Source organism: Lepidothrix coronata, unplaced genomic scaffold (assembly GCF_001604755.1).
Source record: "Lepidothrix coronata isolate B3197 unplaced genomic scaffold, Lepidothrix_coronata-1.0 Scaffold123, whole genome shotgun sequence".
In the NCBI taxonomy this organism is placed as follows: Eukaryota; Metazoa; Chordata; class Aves; order Passeriformes; family Pipridae; genus Lepidothrix; species Lepidothrix coronata.
Window position 1 is genome coordinate 152814 of NW_016690303.1, and position 20762 is coordinate 173575.

A 20762-nucleotide genomic window follows, 5' to 3' on the forward strand; every position below is an offset into this window, starting at 1 on the left:
GCACTGGAGTGGGTTTTTCTCTTGAACATCAGTTCTTGTTTCTTTCTTCTTTTGAGGATTAATTCTAAAACAGCTTAAGAAAATCTTCTAATTTTCCTAATGTCTACAAGATATTATTACTTCAAATCCTTTTATTTAAGAAGCAAAGAGGGAAGGTTAAGGGATAAAAACGTAGTTGTATTAATGTTTTGTATAAACTTCAGATATGAGCATGGAAAGCACGAATGGGCTTGTCAGGACAGGGTGTGGTAAAACTGGGACAGTTTACCAAAAAAAGCAGTAATGCTTTACAGAAGAAGTGCAGTGAGAAAAATTCCATATGGGAGAAAAGAATGAAAAACTGGAAATAACAGTGCAGCCCCAGCTGTGATTTACACAACTTTGGTCCATCCTCACTCACACTGAGGTCAACTATAGACTAAATGGTGATACTAAGTATGTGTATATGTATATGCCTTCATGTAATATTTTCCCTTCACCCTTTTTCTTGTTTGCATTTTTACTTATTTGTTTGTTGCTATGCTAAGGGCAAGGCTCTAGGGCACCAGTTACTTTTTAAGAAGTGGGTAGGAGGGCATGTAAGCCCGGTCTACAGTCAATAGTTGAGTGAATTTGCTTCTCTTGGGTTTACATTTATCTGTGGAAAAACCCTACAAGCAACATCTGCCTCTCTGTTTGATCTGCATTTGAACAATCAAGGGCTATTTAAAGTGCTCTATGATGGATTCTCCATGGATACCTAATATAATTTCTTTTCAGTATAATACAATCATTAGAGTAGGTTTTCACAAAACTGCTTCTACAGAAGAACAGATGGCTTGGGCAAACAGTGGCACAAGTAAAAGGATGTATCATGAAAGCTATCCAAGAGAGTACAGTTTGATTTGCTCTCACCACATTAATCTTAAATAGTAAAATTATTTTGCAAGTTTTTCCTGTAAATTTTTCTTATACCCGCCAGTGACATGCAAAATCCTATGATGCATCCACATTTTCACTCTGATCATGAAAAATGAAAACCAAAATCGAAAAAAATTGCTGCATCATTTCATATGCAGGAAATCTGTGGAACTAACCAGTGTGTGCAGGTGAGCATATGAGCAGTATTTTGACAGTGTGGAAAAACCTAAAGGAAGATCCACCTGACTGTCTCTCCCCATTATTATCTATATAGCAGTCTTTTGATTCTCAGGTTTGAATTTCCAATATGAGCCAGAAGTAACTCTTTGGCTGTTCAATCATGGTTTTATTCCTGCTTTCTGACAGTGTGAAAATGGGCCAATTCTATTTGCCCATTATCACAAGCTTAATAATTTCATTCTTTTCTTAAAACTACTCATCTTCAGACCACATAGAAATCCACTGGATATAGAAATGTGCAAGGAAATGTTCCAATAAATTGAATTATAAGAAGTAATAACTGTCGCACAACTGAGATGTGTTAAAAGGAAAGATGCATCTTTTTACTGTGACCATGTTGCATGATATACTTATGACTCAGATTCTGCTAATCTTACATACATTGAATTTTCCTTTGTTCTGGAAATTATGCTGTCTGCTGTAATGCTTGTTTCTTACCTTATACATACCAATGTCCTACTCAAGAAGTAAGAAGAGTTGCTTACTTGGGCATCCCATAGAGACACTATTGATTATGAACACATGATAAAAAAAGGGTTTGTGCTTCAATGAGGAAATGACAGCCTCAAGAAAATCAATAAGAGTTCTGCAAATGATGTAAATGAGGTCAAACCTTCACTTTTGTCATTACTTCATACAACAAAATATGCACAATTTAAATACAGCTGCAAACTAGATTGCATTTGAATTATTGATTAAGCAGGTGCTTGAGAAATGTAAAGTGAAATATGGACCTTTGCAGAGAAAATTGCAGTAAAGACCAAGATGCACATGTTATACAAACTGACGAAATGCAAGAACTTAAATTGAACATATTAACCCACCTGTAGGAAATTTTCATTATTTCTTTTGTTTCAGCATATAACTGTAGGGCTGCTTGACACTCCACTTGTTTTCAGTACAATTTTTCCTTTGCTTTTCAGTAGTACAGTTGAATTAGATATAATGTGTTTATTGGTTTATTGGAAGATGTTTCCCTAATTCGTGATTTGATAGGAACAGTAGCAATGCCTTTGGCAGTCTTTATTTCTGTTGTTGTAGGAAACCTAATGTCCCCAAAAGCTTCAGACATCTGTTCTTTCCTGCTCTATCTTTAGCATTGCCACTGGGCACAATGAAACTTTAAGTCTTTTATTTTGCTGCTCTTAGTGTTTAAGTGCCCTGTTCTCCTATAGGTAAGGCTTGGAGCAAGAACACTGCCAAATGGAGATGCAGAACGAAATGGATGTCTTCTCTTACTCTAATTTCTCATTTGCTTGAAAATCCAGGCTTTCTGATTGTGACTTAGCTCAAATTAATTTAACAATTTGGTAGTTAATATTGTACTTGACCTTACATTGTAGACTATTCTAATAGTTTAGTTGTTAACCTAGCAGTTGGTAGTGTAGCTAGTTAATAATCTATTAAGTTGAGGCACATCCTTGGCTCCTGGATTCAGCTTCCTTTCCTGTCAGCACCAATTGTATTTTGCATGCTGTTTTTGCCATGCGCCCCTGTTGCAGCAGTCACAGGAAACATCACTGGCATCTGTAAAACAGTTCTGTACTTCTTCTCACTGTTTTTCTGCTTCAGGGTTTAGGATGTGTTTTTTTAGGAATCTGTGGTGAACTGGTCTGTCATGACTGGAAGCAAACTACCCTAAAGGCAGGCACTTGAACCCTAGTGCCTCTGATGCTTCTGCTTGTTGGATACCCACCTGCCTTCCTTGTTTTTTAAGGGGAAGCCTTTCCCGGGAAGGGCCTGGGGCAGGAAGCCAAGCTAGAATCCCTGTTGCTGTGCTGGGGTTAGCAAAGTTGCTTCATTCCTCCTCTCTCCCAGAAAGGGGAAAGTGGCAGTGGGGAATGAGGACTGGGGCTGTGTCCTGCAGAGCCACTGCCTCCAGCCCTGGCACTGCTCAGACACCCTTGTGGAGGAGGAGGAGCAAAAGGAGGAGAAAGAAAGAGAGGAGGTGGTAAAGCTGCTGAGAGCAGCAAAGACAAGGAGGAAGGAAGGGGGATGATCGCTGGAGATTTTGCTAACTTTTTAATTATGCTCTGCTCTCTCATCAAGGTTGGAGTCACACTCCTAAACCTTGCTTTTTGCACCTTTCCCCACCTCCAGATGTTTTGTCAGTGTCCAGCTAAAGTTAAAGAAATTGTAAATACAAATGGTGGTTGCTTAAGTTCCTTTTGCTTCCCCAGGGGATTGACACATCTGTTGGAGCAAACACATTGAGCAGGACTGCTCTGGCTTCCTATGTGGTGAATACCAAATGTGTTACCATCCATGCCAAAACGAGCTGTAGCACATTATAGCACAGAATCATGCATATAGTTACCTGACAGCACGTAGCCCATAAGCAAACAGAGCATGTGCACTATTCTCATGTGCTTGTACAAAAGGTCTTGGGAGACAGTCAGAATAGGACTGAAGAATAACACAAGCTGTTGTGATGCTAGATGTGTAAGTTACTCTTCCCTCTCAAAATCCAGCCAGCATACCCAGGTGCTCCAATGTGGTGCTTGAGAAGAGGAGGCTTTGGAAGAGTCCACAGTTCTCCAATCTCAGTAGAGAACAAAAGTTAAGACTCATTTTTGAAACAATACATAGATACCATCATTTATTAGGTGTAATAAGCATAATGAAAATATTTATGATTTTTTTTCCTGAATGGATAATATTACACAAAGAATTGCAAGTTATTTAATACAAACTGTGTTCTCAACTCTATTCCATTTTGACTTCCTTCCAGCTAAGAAATATCTTCTGAAGGTATTTACAAGTCCCTGTCTAATTATTCCTTGTTGCATTTATTTTCCCCATTGGTCTTATACATCTCTTATGCTTATTGATCAAAGTTAGAAACACTCCATAGAAGTGAATGGAGTTAATTGCTTAAACATACGAACAAACAAAAGCCCCAAACAACCCAGGTGAAGCCCTGTGCCTTTATTGATTTCAGCTACCAAGAGGTTTTACTAAAAAATTTTCTACCTCTTATCCTTCGGAGTAAACAAAACTTGGTAGGGCACTTTTCATAAAGCATACATAGTTACAAAAATTGCAGATGTGTTACAAGCTAATAAACCTCCGTAGCTAAGTGTTTAGATAAGACTTCTTTTCCACATAACAAATTATCCTTTTTTGACCTTTAAGAATAAATGGAATGTTATAAAGTTAGGTTTAACAAGGCAGAAACCAGCAGAATCTTGAGTATACTTCATTGCTTGCAATATGTCTAGGCTTGAGGCACTGTGGAGTATAAGATGCTGAAAGGTGTTTTATGATGTGATTTTCTCTTTGAGAGCTTTAGTATGAGATGGCAAGGCGTATTTATGCATTTTACAGTTACATATGACAATGTGCATTTTCCACTTTTAAAATACTTAAGAACAACAAATGAATGAAAAAAGGGCCTTTTATCAACTGTTTGATATTTACACTCACACTGCTCCAGCTCAACTCCTCAGGTGCAGGGGAATCATACCCAACCTTTCTACACTGGATAAAAAAGCTGGACCATATTACAAAGCATTTTAAAGCCATAGGTTTTTTGATACAGCAGAAAAAAGTGTCAGATACCCAAGAAGAAAACCACACCAGGAGTTTTATCAAACCAGGTCTGTAGTTTGCAGGGGTGGCTTGAAATCCCCTCTGCCTCTGCCCACTCTGTAGTGGCACCAGCAATGGCATGCCAGGATTTTTAAGGGATTACTGATGGTCCTTGCTTACTCTTGCTAATATTTAGAAATAAATATTAATAAATTTAGAAATTCCATATGGATGGGTAAAAGTGAAGATCCTGGCTTTAGTAGGTGACTTTAATCCTCTTTTAACCTGTCCTTATAGCTTAAGTGAATGAATGAAAAATGGAAGCAAAGTTATGAAGTGCTGGCTGATTAATTTACCACTTAATCAGTGGATTAAGGTATTTTACTTCTTGAAAAATGTGCAAAATCTTTAGTTTAAAGATGATACATATAAAATGGGATTTTTTTGTGAGTTGCTTTCCTTCAGGAAGGTGAAACACATTGTTCTGTTAATTGCCAGTTTAAAAGGCTTTTCTAAATTTAATTAAAAATATGACTGTATTGAAGATGCAATGGAATCCACATGCACCCCACTCATGGGAATGAATGAGGAAAACCTACATCTTTTAACATTTACAGTTTATCTAAGCAACCCACATCAGATATAAAGGTCCAAAATAGAGTAAATAACTTTATTGCAGATGCCAGTGCCATTTTTTTACATTTGAAAAGTTTCCAGCCTTTTCTACTAACATCTGATGACAATATTCTGAAAAACATAGCTAGTCTGTCAGATATCTCTGGAATATGAAAACAGTTTTCCAGGTGCTTATGGGGAAGAGTAAAAATATGTGGGCTTGACGTTACCCAAGATCTGATCTTCATAGTTAGGAAGGCAGCAGAAGAAGAATCCCAAGCATATTTCCATAATGGCGGTGGTCCAGCCAAAGCCATAAGCCCAGCTGAACATATTAATTCCTGTCATTTCCATTTCAGATGAGAACTTTACTGGATAAATGACCAGGCCCATGATGGAGAACACAGCTGAAGAAACAGGAGAGAACAAAAGATGTTTAACATCCAGCCCATTCCATAATACCTGCAGCTAAAATCACCCACATTTTGGAGGATCTAAAAATTGATCCACTGCTGTGACAGACTTTTTTCACAGAGAGCTCAGGTGCACACAGGCAGAGACTTGAGTATAGAATCGACTGAGGGAAATAATCAGTTCTAGTATGGATATATCTGCATATATCTGCTTAAAAGCCTGACTCCTTACCAGCCACAAAAAGTAAGCCTCCAATCCCACGTATGAAGTTGAACCGAAGTGTGTCAATGGCAAATGCTATGATGGCCAGAGCAAAACAGATGACTAGAAGTAGAAAGCCAACCAGGTATGTCGCAGCAGCAGCTCTTCCCCAAGCTGAAATCAGAAGGGAGATACATTAGAAAGGAACAAAAACAATAAAAAAAATCCTTTGGATTGTTTTTCTGTGGTTCATAATGAAAGGTTCATTTTAAAAACTGTGAAAAGAAGGTTAGCTCCCAAAAAAGAAAGCATGGGATTTTTCTCTCCTCTTAAAGGTGAACATTTTAGTTCCACAAAAAATCATGCATTAAGTGCAGAATGCATAAAAATGCCAGTTTTGTCCTCTCACACAGATTCCAATGGGGCTTGCATGCAAGCTTATTCGTTAGCTTTAACAATGAAGAATCTAGACAAAAATGGCTTTAAAATGTAAGAATGTAATAACAAATGTTACCTCAGCAGATGCCATAAAATCAGCTTCATTTTGCATGGATAAGGGGAATTAGACTGCCCTGAAATGAATTTAATTCTTCCTTTAAAATGAAAAGTTCATACAAGCACATGCAAACTTACAGGTGTGGCAGTAGCCCACAAATGTCAAAATTCAGAGATTTCTGCCTTTCAGCCTTTGTTTAGCTCTGTGTCTTAAATGGAGTTAAGGATTTGGAATCTGTTTTGTAAAGAAATTTGACCTCTAATTTTGGTACAAATTTAGAACCACTTCATTTTGACAAGCTTGTTCAGGATATTAATTCTTTAATTTTCAAATTATATAACTTTATGTTATAACATGTCAAAGCAAAGCATATTATGTTGGCATAATAACTGGAAAAATAATATTTATTTAATATTTTAAGACTTGAGGAGCAACTACCACTCAAAGAGATCAAAGTGTCTCCTCTTTTAAATGTAAAATACCCATTTTAACACTTTTTAAATTATGTTTTAAATTGAGTAAGCAGTTGAAGTCTGCTACGCATCTTCAGACTTCATCCCCTCACCTATACAATATGCATTTGTAAGGTTTTGGCTTGTAACCAAATATATACAGCAGCAATGCCAAAAAATTATCATATCTCAAACAACTCTGATGATAATTACAATTCAACTTAAATGCAGTGCACACTGTTCAGTAAAAGTTGCATCTGAAATTGTGCAAGTTAAGATTTTTGATATCCAGTGACCTGCCAATTTGTTTGCTTTAAGCATGCAAGTAATTAAATGCAAAGTGTCCTGCCTTTCCCATGACTAGAGTCAGGTATGCATGAAAGCCATTGCCTGTTTCCAGTGAGTGACAAATCGCTCTTCCCCCAGGCCCCATACCACCACTATATTAGATGAGAAAAATGGATCAGGATTTTCCAGATATCCTTTTCTTCCCATAAGTCCATCAAAACAAATTTCCCTTTCATCCTCCCTGATTTATGATCCCTGCTTCATTCTAGCTATTGCAGTGTATTTTCAGTGTTATGTCATGTCCATTTTCTTTCTTATGCCAAAAAACTTTCTGTCTGCTTATAGGGCTTTTCAGCTGTATTTTTCTCCTGTAAACAGGCAGCTGCCTGAGAAGACTGATAGGGACAGCTAGCATGTTCTTACATCTCATTTTCTAGCCCATTATCTTAGCCCAAACTCTTCTCTCTGGGAGTTTACAGTAGGCTTGAATGTGGAGGCACAGGTGGGAGGACAGCACCTCAGGCAGAGTACTAGAAGAAACACTCAGGAAGAGGAATTTATTATACTGCTCAATATACCCTGTTGAAGACGCTCCTGCTCCCAGCCACTCTGTTACCCCTCTAAAAGGCAAAAAAGTGACACCTGGCCATAAGAGAAGTCTCTCAGCAGTTGTGACCTCACTGCCATCCAGCATACAAAATCTATAACTTTTGTCAGAAGGGTGAAGTGACAAGGACATGTAGAGGTGATGGTTTTTCTTAGGTGCACAACTGGTTCCGGTTAGGTACAAAACTCCCAGGCAAAGGAGTGTCCTTTCCTAGAGCAGACTCAACAGCTGCCTGCCCAGCAAGTTCTGAGGCACCAGGAGTCCTAGGCATTCCGTCTCGCCCACTGCCAGTCTGCCAGAGGTTAGCCTTGCTTCCCAAGAGCTGACGGAAGAGCACCAAATTCTGGGGTGGGAGCATCACCTGGGCTGGGGGCTCAGGGAGCCATGGTTGGTGTCTGCAGCCATGTGTAGTGGCACCTTGCCTATGCCAGCATCTCCCTCCTCTGCCAGGCTCACCCAGGTGTTTTTCCTGAAGAAGTGTTACAAGTGCTGTGACTGTATGAAAGCAGACTGGGCGCACGCCCAGCCTGCTGGGCAATGGCTCTATGACAAGAAGAGACATGTTTGTTGCAGGATACTTACATCACTTGGAGGCATTGCTTAATCACTTAACAGCCAATTTTGTGACTGTCACTTCTACAGAAGAGAAAAAAATTAACTCAACGTTGGAAGAAAAAAATATGCAGCTCCAAGTAAGGCAATAGGATTGCATGGAAGAGTCTTTATGGGGTATTTTTGAGGAACTGACTTCATTTGTCTTTTACAAAAAGCAGCAGCTATCAGTAGTCTAAGACTACTAAGTCTGAGTGTGTAAACACCTTACCTTTCTAGGGTAAAAGGTAGCAAAAGCTTTGTGCAAGAATAATTGCAACTGTTTCTATATCCAAGATGTTTATTTTTCCTTGTGCCAGCCAGGAGCACTGAAGTAGCTTACTGTCTTTACCAATAGAACTTAAAATTCCTTAAAAATATCAGAATTAGTAGAATTAAATTGATCAAAAACCACTGACAAACAAGTGGCTAATTTGGACCAAACATTTTCTTATCTTTCTTATCTTATTGCGGGGTTTTTTTGTTTTAACATTGAGCAAAAGCATAAATAAATTGTTCTAACTGCAAAGCTTTTTCTTAAAAATGTGTACTCCAGGCCAAAGAATCCTCACCGGTGCGACACACTGAAAGTATGCTTGGCTCTGGAGAGAGGGCACCTGAAAGCTGAAAGGATCCAGTCCAACTGTCTTCAAATCAAGAAGAGAAACAGAGGGAGCAGCAGTTACAGGTTACCAAGCTGAGTCTTTGAAAATATTCAGCAATTTCTGAGATGCGTTTTCTCAGCCCCAAAAATGGTGGTGATGTTTTGGCTGTTTAAGAGTTAAAATGTGCTTGTTAGAAAAGAAATAGGTGTTTATGCAAAAGTGTCCTTGAATACCAGCAGGATACTGTAACACTTTGGTACCAGTCCTATTTCTCCCTTTTTTAGTTCCTCTGTCAGCTGAAAGAACACCAATGAACACTTCGTAGGGTTTGTAGGCAGCTACACACCATCCACTCTTCAAAACTCCTTCTAACTGGTAATTTTCTGAGCAATTTTGTCTTAAAACAAGACCTTGCTAACCCAAACAGACAGAAGGAACCCATGTTTTTATGCCTATCTCAAGCAGAGCAAGGACAGTGCTTCTGATAATAGTGTTTTGTATGTCAATCACCAATGATTTGTGGAAGTCTGGGCTATCCACAGTGAATACAGTAATATGTGACTACTGGAAAATGAAAATAAATGCCTGCCTTCTAAAACTCCCTACAGTGTGAGAAGACCCTTGAGCTAATTTAGAGACCAGAAAGAGCCTGCCCAAGCCAGGACAGAACTCATGGTTTCTTATGAGCAAGATAATGAACTGAGACAGAATTCAATAATAACGCAGCTTTATTACTCTGCTATTAAAGCTAAATCAGTTTGGAGGTAGCATGACTACCTCTTGGATTGCACCATATAAACACATTCAGAATGTCCTGCAGCTGGCTGCAGCCATGGGGAACCTGATGGACTTAATTAGAGATCCAGGACTGAGTGCCTGCAGTTTCCCGCCTTCCTGATTTTACTCACTTGCTTTTACAGTTTGCAAAAGCGTAAACACTGTTTGTGTTTCACACATAAGGAAACAAACTTCCTTGGTCAGTAGTAAGTTGAGCCAAAACTTCAAACAACCAGACCTAGTATTTCCTTAGCCTGCCATCTTTCATGCTCCAAATGGTGCCCTCAAAAAAGAGCTGTTGTACCTTGAAAATAGCATGGGAAGCTGACTTCCCTCATGACAAATGCAAATGCCTGTTTTCCTGGTGTACGTGTTTCAAAACATGGGAAAATATTCACAATAAAATTCCCTTGTTTTCCTTGATCTGGCACGCCCAAACCACACAAACTATCGAGTCTCTCTTTTGGTCACATTTTCTGAAAGTCACCCCAGAGAATTCAGGAGTACTGTTCCTTGTATAATCAATAAGAACATATTTCTCCAAATTTTCTTCCTGGCTGGAAGCTAAATACACAACTATCACTGGGAAGAAAAACAAAGGTTTGTTGCCACCTTGAAGACACCAACAATTACCTACAGGTTCTTGCTGACTGATCATTTTAACACTGCAGTGAATTGTGCGGCAATTTGAGGAAGGATATCTTTAATTCAAAAGGAACAGGGATCGGGAGGAGAAAATGTAACAGACTAATATTTTTCTCTATTATCCTTCATACTACCAAGGGAAAGAAACACAAACGCTGAAGTTGTATCTACAATCTTGCAAAGCAATTCTTACAAGAACTAAAATCTGCAATGGTGGCAATTCATTTCTCTGTTGTATGTAATGAGAATGTTTCTGGGCTGAGTTTGCAAAGCTCAACCTGTTTTACATCTCTTTGATTAAAGGGAAAGAGTATTATTTTGGAAACAGAGCTGAACTCACTTGGGTTTCTCAACCTGACATTCTTCTTCAGGGTGTGGTGAACACTACAGAGCACATGCTTCACTTTGAAAAGGGACTGCTTTGGCCAGGTTTTACCCATTTCCCTTTGGTTTGTACTCCTCAAGAAAGTTTCTATGTGAAAGTGCCCATGTTTACAGCAGAACATGTGATTTCTGAATCTTAAGATGGTCCATCAAACTCATTAACACACCTCTGTCAGCTGAAGGGTTACAAGCTGCTAGTGTATGTGCAAGCCACTGTCATCAGGACTCTGGATTCCCCATGTTACCTGTGCAACACTAAACAGTGCAATATCCTGTCTCCTGGAAATCCCAACTCCACAACATGCCAACTATGGGAAATTTCTGTGCTCTTTATGAAAATAAATGTACATTGAAATCTCTGCAAGTGTTTGCTGATCACATGAGCTGGCATTGAAATATCCATGTGCATGTGTTTGTATACAGCCAAGATAAATCCAAAACTATTAAAAGCAGCTTATGGATAAATTGCATGTGCAGACTGAAAGCTATTGACCGAAAATAGTTTCAAAGGAAATCTGTACAAATGAGGAAAAATCATATGTTAGTCATGCATAATTTATGAACAGAATAAAATGAGAAAAAAAATCAAAGGCATGATTGGATGTGCACTATTTTCTGAGTTTCTGTCTTCATTATATCTTGATCATTTTTGAAGCAATTTCACTTTCTGTGTATCTTTCCAACAGTAGTCAATACTGGATGATTTCCTTTGAATTTTTTTTGTGTGAGTTTATAACCTTTGGAGTGGAATACATAATTTTTAGTCCTTCTGTGTGGCTCCCTTTTTGGTAACTCCATTCTTAATTCCCCTAGCATTACTTATTTAGAGTTCATTGGCAGTTATTATGGATTTCTCATTTAATAGCAGAGTATTATCTCATAACATGAAAGCCATTTTTATGGGACCTGGAACCAGCTTTTAGCCTGCCACTATTTAAGAGACAACCACGGAAACAGAGAATGACCTATTTAGGCTCACACTAAGATAATGTCATTGCAAAAGTTTCTTGGTGATCAGTAACAGGTCCCATATAAACAAGAAAGGATTAGGACTTTATGACAATTACCCCATAATAATGATTTTAGATGACAACATTAAGGACAAGAACCTCTATGCATATGTCATCTCTCAATAAAACACAGTACATATTAGCAGAAGGCAGTCTTGACCACAGCTGAGTGCTAAAGTGATAGTTCAGTGTGACTTGTAGGGCTTTAATTCCTTTAAAGCAAAAACCTATTAATTCCTCACTACCGACTTCACTCACAAACAAACACAGGCAAAGCCTCTATGTAATCGGCAACCCTCCCCTCTTACTGAGGTAAGCAATTAAACTGAGAAGCTATTCCGACTTGAATTTGAGGGGAGGAGCAGTTACATCTTCAGGGAGTGGTTCAAATTCATCTCATAATAAGCTCAGACATGTACAGACTTGACTTAGAAGCTGGCTTCTGCAAGTGTTCTATTAATAAGAGCTGCTTCCTGATGCTTACTTAGCGCTAGGAAGGCAGAAGTGGCAGAGGGTGTAGAGCCATCATCAAAGTGAGCACCAAGGGAGTAAGTTAGCTATTAAAAATAATGCACACATAGTGCCTCAAAATTAAAGGTTTGCTCATGAGAGTCAGGGAGTACCCCTATCTCACATTATCTTGAGAAGCAGTTGCATACACTGAGAATATCTCAGGATTAAAACTCAGTCTCATACACTTTAATGCTATAACATTTTTTTCCTTCTGTTTTTTCCTATTTATTTTAAATTAAAGCAGGATTACTTACACTTGGATGTGTATATGGGAGTTGGGAAGATAGGTAAATGAAACAGGTAAGGCATTGATTAATCAGTTCATTTACATAAGCTCAGTTAATGAGAATAGCAAGATGTACCTGCTCCCTAACTACCCCTGAGTTAAAGATGGGCTGAAATATCGAATGTGAATTAAATAGAACCAATTTTCATAATAACACAGGCTATGAACTAGGACTTCTAATCAAAACAGCAGAGTGGAACCTTTCCAAAAAAGTTCTTTTAAAGTTTTATATTCCCAGAGACATTTGAGACTAAAGAACACTGAATTTACATCTTATTTCCTTATGCACCAAGTATTGTTCTCACTCTTGATCTGAAGTTTTTATGCTGTGAGCAAACTTTGTTCTGGAACCTTGCTGAAAGTTGCCTTTTGCACTAGGGAATTTCCCTCTAACAGACAGCAGCTGTGAATCTGGACCTGATTTTCTCTTAGAAGCAAAATTTCACCATTTGCAAAATAAAACCCCAACATATAGGCAGAAATGGTACTTTATGCTCTTAAAAATACATTAATTCTATTTACTGTTCTTACAAATTAAACAGTTTTACAATGCCTCCTGAAAATTTTCATCACTTGCTCCTTAGTGCTAATGGCATTGTTTAATGAACTGCATAGAGACTTCCTGTATTTGGGGCCTGATTTGGGCACAGTGTGCACAATAGGTGACATTACGTTGACATATGTCAACATAATAGGTGACATCAGATGTATTAAATTGCAGATTTGATGCACCTGAAGTGATCTGAAGTGTGATTTAGTACTAGTAGAAGGAAGCTAGATACCTCTGGGATATGGGCTACTGCCATCATGCCACAAACTACCTTGAGTTCCTGGGAATTTTTGACCAATGAGATATTTTGTAATGGTACTTAACCAAGAAGAAACATAGCATTACAACACTCACTGAGTCAATGTGTTTAAAATTGCTCAGAACAACACAAGGGTTGGTCTCTTCTCCCAGGCAGCTCTCAGCAAGACAAGAGGGCATGGTCTTAAGCTGTGCCAGGGGAGGTTTAGGTTGGAAATTAGGAAGAAATTCTTTACAGAGACGGTAATCAGGCATTGGAATGGGCTGCCCAGGGAAATGGTGGATTCTCCGACCCTGGAGGTTTTTAAGATGAGATTGGATGTGGCACTTAGTGCCATGGTCTACTAACCACGGTGGTAGTGGATCAAGGGTTGGACTTGATGATCTCAGAGGTCCCTTCCAACCCGGCTGATTCTATGATTCTATGATTCTAAGCTGCCAGTGAGAAGTGACATAGAAATGTGAAAAAATGTTTTGAGAGTTTCATTTATTTTCTTACGTAACACTTTTCCACTTAAGCAATCTGACTGTTTAAACCTACAGTGAAATTGTGAGTGCATCTTGCCACCCTTATTACTGTTCAGACTATGGAGAGGTTATTACAGCTCTGCTGTATCAGATTGCCTCAGTAAGCCAGAGGAAGAGATGAGGTGAAGAGAATTGAGAGCTTGGCCACAAGTTTCCATTTGCTTTCAGTAGAGATGACTCCTGTGTGTGTGTGAGTGAATGGAATCCTCTCTCAAGCATTTCAGGTCCTGAACACAGAGTGTTGAGGATCTTCACAAAGTCCTCAACACCAGCAGTTCATATTTCCTGATGGGGAGATGAGAACCCTCTACATAACTGCTATTTTTCCACCCAATCTAACTGTAGTTATTAAAGGGAGGTTTGTAGAATTAATTGCTCAAGAACATAACTATTATTTAGAAAAAACTCTGATTAAATGAATCTGCCACTAAAATTATAAAAGGACAAGCTCTTAAATTACAAGGGAAAGCATGTTAGCAATTGCAGATGAGAAATGAAAAATGCCATGGTAATTAAATTCTCTGGGCTTGATTCCCTTCTCTTATAACTTTTTAGAAACAATGAAGTGTCCCCTACAAGATGGGGAAAAATAGAACTTTTTCTTTCGTTATTGCAGCAGAGTTCCTTAAATACACCGTTGTGATATTTTCATTACTCTGTATGTTTAATTGAGATGGTATTTTCTATCATTCTGTGTTTTGAATAATTATTGAATATTCTACATTATTAAGTAACTAATCTTGTAATGTCATTTCTCACTGGTTAGTCCCAGGTAACGCTAGACTTTTAGGAGACTGATGACAGGAAATTGTGTGCTTCTCCACACATTGTCATTAAACTACAGGCAATCACTCTAGACAAATATAACCATTTCATGCTACAATACAGTAGGAATGGCAAGAGGCTTTCATTTTCAGTTCACCCTGTGTCAAAGGAGTCAAGGCTTGCCCCGTAATCTGCGCCATTTATAGGGCATAGAGCTGGGGTCCATCCTGAGGTCTCCCACAGGCTTCCTTGGACTGGTCAGAAACATCCTGAGCCTTTGTTTTCCAGCTGCAAGGACACTTTCACAAATCTACTTGGATATTACCAGATTCTGAAAGCTGTTAAATGCAGAACCTTGACTTTGGGGAAAATCTGCAATAAAGGCACTGTGACTTCAGCTGGTCCCTGCTTCAAAAGCACAGTTATTTGCTTGCTTCATTTCTGTTCCAATGTACAGACACTCTCAGATGCCAAAGAGCCACTGGGACCGCTTGCTTCTCCTCCCAAGCCCTGCTGTATTCCATTCTGTCCCTCTGGGTTTCCCCACACCTGGAATTAGGTGCTGGCTGTCAGATGCTATGGGAACGTGGGGAAAGGCAAAACAGTTTTACATAGGTAGCGTGGCAATGGTGAAACTTGGTGCCTGGTCTGTCCTGCACCCCAGGTGTGATGAGTCACTGGTCTGACGGAGAAGGTAGTTTTCCAGAGGGAGAGAGCTGTGTGGCCAGCAGTGCAAGGCCAGTGGCAGGTGTAGTACCAAGAGAGGGCCTTTGCTGCTTGGAAACTGATCCCAACCACACCATGAACCTTGCTGTTGTATCATTCCCTGAGGATTGTACCTGCTGTTGCATCATTACCCTTTTATTCAGTGATTTCCATTTTGTTCCTCCTCCAGAATAATAAAGAATGCTTCATCATAGCAAAAGATTCTCCAGAAATAAGAGCCTGATACAGGCAAAACAGGGGAAGCAAATCTACTCATCAAAGGGGATGCAGAATATTTCTTTCCTCAAGAGGATTATTACCTTTGCAACATTCCCTTCTTTCACTTATCTTGCAGCCATACTCATCCACTGTCATATTTGAAGTAATTTTTTTCATTATAATCATACTATACTAGCCTTCCTATCTTGTAGTATTGCACTAATATTCAAAGATCAAAATAAAACTGGAATTACCTAGAATACAGTTGCCAGTGATTTGCCTGGAAGACAAGCTGCAGGAAGGTGTCCTTTCCACATGGCAAAATCATTCATCCCTCCACTAATCTCCATAGCCACTAAAACCTCCACACATCCTAGAAAAAGGCTATAATTGAATACTATGCTGTGAAAATAACTGAGGAACTGGATTCCACTTGCGATGTGGAAAAGCTTTTTCCTGATTTTTTTCCCCAAGATCTCTGTTTGCACTATGCAAATGAGCTGATAACTTCAATTTAAACTTCAAGCTTTAAACTTTCAGTTGTTTTGATGGCAGCATCTGCACATGGAAGAGCTGCAGGGCTGGGTGGAACATAAGATGGGACAAGTGTAATCACAAGTTTTTCACCCCATTGTGCATCACATTGAGACTAATAAAATCAGTTATTTTCCCCCAGACAAACCTACACATGTTCAAACATCTTCAAAGCCTACAGTGGAATAAAATTACATACTGAAAAAGCGTCTCAGGTCTGCAAGACACACCTTGTTCAAGAGAAGCAATATAGCAAAGATCAAGAAAAACAAAGGAGTGCTATACCAGCTTCATGGTGGGGTTTAACCTCTGCGTTTTCTTTGTGAACTTAGCCATGTCCCAGACAGATATATTCCATATCATGCTCATTCTCTATCCAAATGTCTTCATCTCTCTTCATAAAGACAGAACAATGAAGAGCTACTGTTTGTATCTCTCAGCTCTTCAGCCTAAACTCAACGCATTCTAAGTGTCCCAATGCACTAGACATTTTTACCTAGAAAGTTCTATTTATTTGAACTAAATACGCTTGAAAAGCAAAAGACTTCTGATAAAGTCTACATGAGTGTCATATGGTTAAAGCAGATGATCTGAACTCTTGGAGAAGATAACTGTATAAACTCTTCCTATTCTCACTTTTCACAGAGCTCATAAACTTTGCAAAAGATCACGGGTGAACAGATGCTTTCACAACAGACAACTGCACAAGTGGAGCTACTCTACTGGCTTTCAAAAAAAAAAAAAGTCTTCCCTGTGACCCTGTGAGGTTTTAATTCTGCCAGTTTAAGCAGCTATTTGGAGACTCCAAACTCCACTGGTGCAGCCAATGAAACATTCAACCTGCTTCCCTTCCAATCTGACCAACCTCAATGATGTTGGGTTTCTGTCTTCTGACTGTGTATAAACATATCTTAACCCAAACAGCAGAAATTCAAGGGGAATTATAAACATTGCACGTGCAGCATTTGATTTGAATTTGCACATTATAATTAAAAACTTGCAAGAATGTTACAATTATATCTAATTATGATATGATGAAGATGTCTGAAGTGGATTAAGATAACTACACTGTCCAAGTCATGTTGACAATATTTCTTGGCAGCTGCTGGAGTACACATGCATATCACATATATCAGTGAAACCATCCCCGCAGGAATTTCAGAACCTACCCAGCTAGTGGCAGATTAGACAGGGAAGCTGAAAGTAAAGATCAGAAGAAACAAGATGGAAACTGTGGCATAGAGGGGGGAAAGAGATCTCATCTCAGGAAGGATGTAAAACACTTCTGTCATTTATGTTTACACCATGTCTTTTGTCTCTGCACTCAGGAAGGTGGATAATTACACTCTGTTTAACCAGCACTGTATTTAGCTTGGCACAAAGTTAAACATCCCACATGATGCTGACTGCTTGTTTTCCAAGGCCTTTCTGGAGTACAGTGGATAAACACAATCCCAGAATTGTTAAAACCCTATGTTTAAACACTGAGGCAGGCAGAATCAGGCTCAATACAAGACCTGGATGTCACAAGTGAGATGCTGTCTCATGGCCTTGTCTTTTGGTCGGAATCCAAGACCAGCATCAGCCACCTGTACCCTGCATAAGAAAAAGCAGGAGTCACAGAAGAAAAATCCCAATCCCACACCACTGAGCAAAGAAAAACAGAGACCAGGATTGGATCTGAGCACAACCCACCTCTGGAGAAAAGATGTCTGAGGGAAAGGTCTGGAAAGATCAGGACAGTGTCACGAGATCGCATCTTTAAGAGTCAATCTACAGACCTCTCATGGGCTAGGAATAACTCACCCCTGTGAAGGACAAGATCTGCATTTTAATGGCATAATCTTGCAGAGGCAGAAGCCTGGCAGTGTAATCCACTGTCACCTGGCCTATGCACCCATTGTTTACATACAGGCTTTACATATTCTCCCACAGGCTAAGTGACTCCATTGTCCCAGACATATTCTTCTCTTCTACCTAGAAATTTTGTCCAGGAGCATTTTGAGGATTTGCTTATGTTTCCTGGGTATTTAGTTACTGTGAAGAGGTCAAATGATGGATGCATGCCCATTGGGAGCATAAGGCAGTCATGCAACTTGTGAACAGCATTTCTAATGCTTTCAGAAACATCATTAGAGTGTCCAACGTAGCCGCCATATAATATTCTGCATATGTGTACCAAGTCCAACATATCTGTGTTAAAAGTGCTGGACTTACTGTGGATATGATTCATGGCAACCCCAGACACTGTAGGATAGTCCACATAGAGGGACTGGTTTGTCTGTAGATGCTGTCCAGTGGGAAACTGCATACAGATGCAGAATTCAAGGCTATCAGAGTGAGGCGGAATAAGGAAGGAAGTGAAATGCCAAACAATTATATAGGACCTGGAAGCAAGGTGAAAATTCTCTTATATTATCAAGAGAAGCAAGGTGAATACCAAGGTCTTGGTGTTCTCTCCAGTTAAAGCAGGCATTTGTGGCATTTTCTAGGGCCTAACCTGGAGATCAAGAGGACGGCTTACTCTTTGGGAAGCCTAGGAGGAGAAGCTTAGGGAGAAGCCCTTTGCTAAGCATCATGTTCTCTCTCCTGCACTCTAGTGCCATGTACCAGAGGCCAATTTGCTGGCTTGACTTATGCCCAGCCACACAGCTCATCGTGGAGCCCTGAGAGCGGGACTGGGTGTGATGCTCAATAGCACTGGTCTTGCCCTGGAGCCCAGCACTCACAGAGGCCTGCTACAATTAACTCATTACAGCCAAATTTTGTGCATAGAAGGTAGAGTTTGATGATGTACAATAAACTTTCCGGAACAATTTTGAAAAGCTGTGATAAATGATCCCGGAGACTGCTTCTGCAAGTGTTTTTACACTCATTTTCAACAATAAAAGCTGAGATTTTTAGCCTTGGAGAAAATGTTCTTCCTTTTCATTTGAATTATCATAAATTTTAAGAACACTTGAACTTTCCTCCTGGCTCAGGCTAACAGCCCTTCATTCACAATTACTTATTTCAGACCATGGCCAATAGCAGATATGCCGAAAGAAAAAAAAAAAGGAAAAAAAAGAAACAGGGCACATGTAGAGTGACCCTTCTCTTGGGCTCTTCTTCCAGGCTCAGAGGTTTACATCTTCTCAAGCTGAAGATTGCACCTGGGTCAACAACATGTTTAATAGCATACTTAACCAAAACTTATTACAAACAAGAAATCCTTTCATCTTTTAAAGCTTTCTTTCATAATCACAAGGAGACTTTTTCACACGACCCACCTGCCGGAGCAGTTTCAGGGCAGCTTCTGCACCCTGACACTCCCTGGGAATATTTTCCTACCATCTTACATTTTTACCTCCTCATTTCTTGCTGGCACTCAGACTTGCTTGTCACACTAATGCCAGGCTTACCCACACAACCTGCTGTTTGGATATTTGATCAGCAGTAGCCGTTAAGTTTTGAAAAGTAGTGATTAGTGAGAAGAGGTTACCAGCTTCTTCTAAGAGAGGAAGAAAATGCTGTAATATTTTCTGCACTGATACATTACCATGTGTGGGGGTTTTTTGTATTATGTAACCCATCAGTTTTTTATTTCACAGGGGTGAGGGCATTTTATTTCTTCACCCGTTTAGCCAAAAGCCTTGATGTATTTCAGTGACAATTCCTATTGCCCATAACCTCATATATAAATGCCAGATATTAGGCGATACAGTTAGGAGAGCCGAGGGAAGATGAGTTTGGAGATGTGACCCGCTGCTTCAGACACTGCTCCCCGCCACCCTTGCAGGCGCTTACCGTAACCCATGAGGGACTCGCAGCTCCATTCCCCACCCAGCCTCCTGCAGTTCTGCCATAACGACGCTTGCTGCACGTAGGGCAAGGTCTGCGACTCCAGCCAGCCCCTGCCCGCCAGCGCAATGATACCAAAGATGACTCCTATGCCTAGGAGCAGGGGTAGGATCCATCTGCACCGGGTGTAGTCGAGGCCGTACTTCACCATTGTTCAGGGCAGGGGTGGCTGGTGGGACGGGAACAGCTGTCTCTGCCGCAGACTCAGCAACGCAAAGCAGTGGGTACTTCTGCAAAGCTCCCGGAAAGTGAGTTCCGGTACCTACGGCCGCATGTACGGATGTTTGAGAAAAGTCAGGAGAGACACAGCAGAGAGGGAGGGAGGAATGGAGGGAAGAAAGGAGCTCCACCTAGATTCAGATGAGTAAGAGCTGCCGCTGAGCAATAACCAGTTGAGCTGGGGAGAAGCTCCGAGGCTGGGTTTATCTGTGGGATCTTCTCTGCCGTGCTGACTAGGTAACAAATTGGGTGCTGTTTACCCTCAGCATTTAACACTTTCCTTCCCGACATTCCCACCAGCAGAGGAATCTCACAGCTGTGCATACACCTTTCTATCTCCTAAGGGATTTGCTCTATGGCGGGTGAAAACAGAGACAAAACAGGGAACTATTTGCATGAGAGGGTGATTGCTTCTGAAACTTGCCACCTGGAGGCTGAAAGCTGCCTTTCTTGGACTCCATTTAAAAATAAAACATCTCTTACTTTTTATAATTAAAAAAATTCCCATAGCTGCTATAAAGCTGAGACAAAAAAGAACATGGGACTGTCCTCCCTTCCCCCCTTTGGCGCATAGCTACAGTATGATCTG

At 40.0% G+C, this 20762-nt stretch overlaps 1 protein-coding gene across 2 annotated transcripts; it reads right to left on the reverse strand.

Annotated features, from left to right (window-relative positions):
• Positions 1-3780: 3780 nt before the first annotated feature.
• LOC108502693 (p53 apoptosis effector related to PMP-22-like) lies at positions 3781-20367 on the reverse strand. 2 transcript variants are annotated; one of them, XM_017825854.1, is made up of 4 exons: positions 20305-20367; positions 19901-20216; positions 5932-6075; positions 3781-5693 (listed from the first exon to the last, which is right to left on the reverse strand). In XM_017825854.1, exons 2-4 carry the CDS (start codon positions 20103-20105, stop codon positions 5479-5481), a joined length of 564 nt encoding a protein of 187 aa, XP_017681343.1. In that variant the 5' UTR covers positions 20106-20216; positions 20305-20367; the 3' UTR covers positions 3781-5478. The 2 variants fall into 2 exon arrangements, with proteins under 2 accessions (XP_017681343.1, XP_017681342.1); XM_017825853.1 differs by lacking the exon at positions 20305-20367 and having other exon boundaries at positions 19901-20280.
• Between the last annotated feature and the right edge of the window lie 395 nt (positions 20368-20762).

Excerpts from the sequence above, each read along its gene's own strand:
- LOC108502693 (XM_017825854.1), bottom strand. The coding sequence starts at position 20,105 with ATGGTGAAGTACGGCCTCGACTACACCCGGTGCAGATGGATCCTACCC. Across the intron at positions 6,076-19,900 it reads CGAGTCCCTCATGGGTTACG|CTTGGGGAAGAGCTGCTGCT; the intron begins GTAAGCGCCTGC and ends TTCTGATTTCAG. Across the intron at positions 5,694-5,931 it reads AGGCTTACTTTTTGTGGCTG|CTGTGTTCTCCATCATGGGC; the intron begins GTAAGGAGTCAG and ends CTGTTTCTTCAG.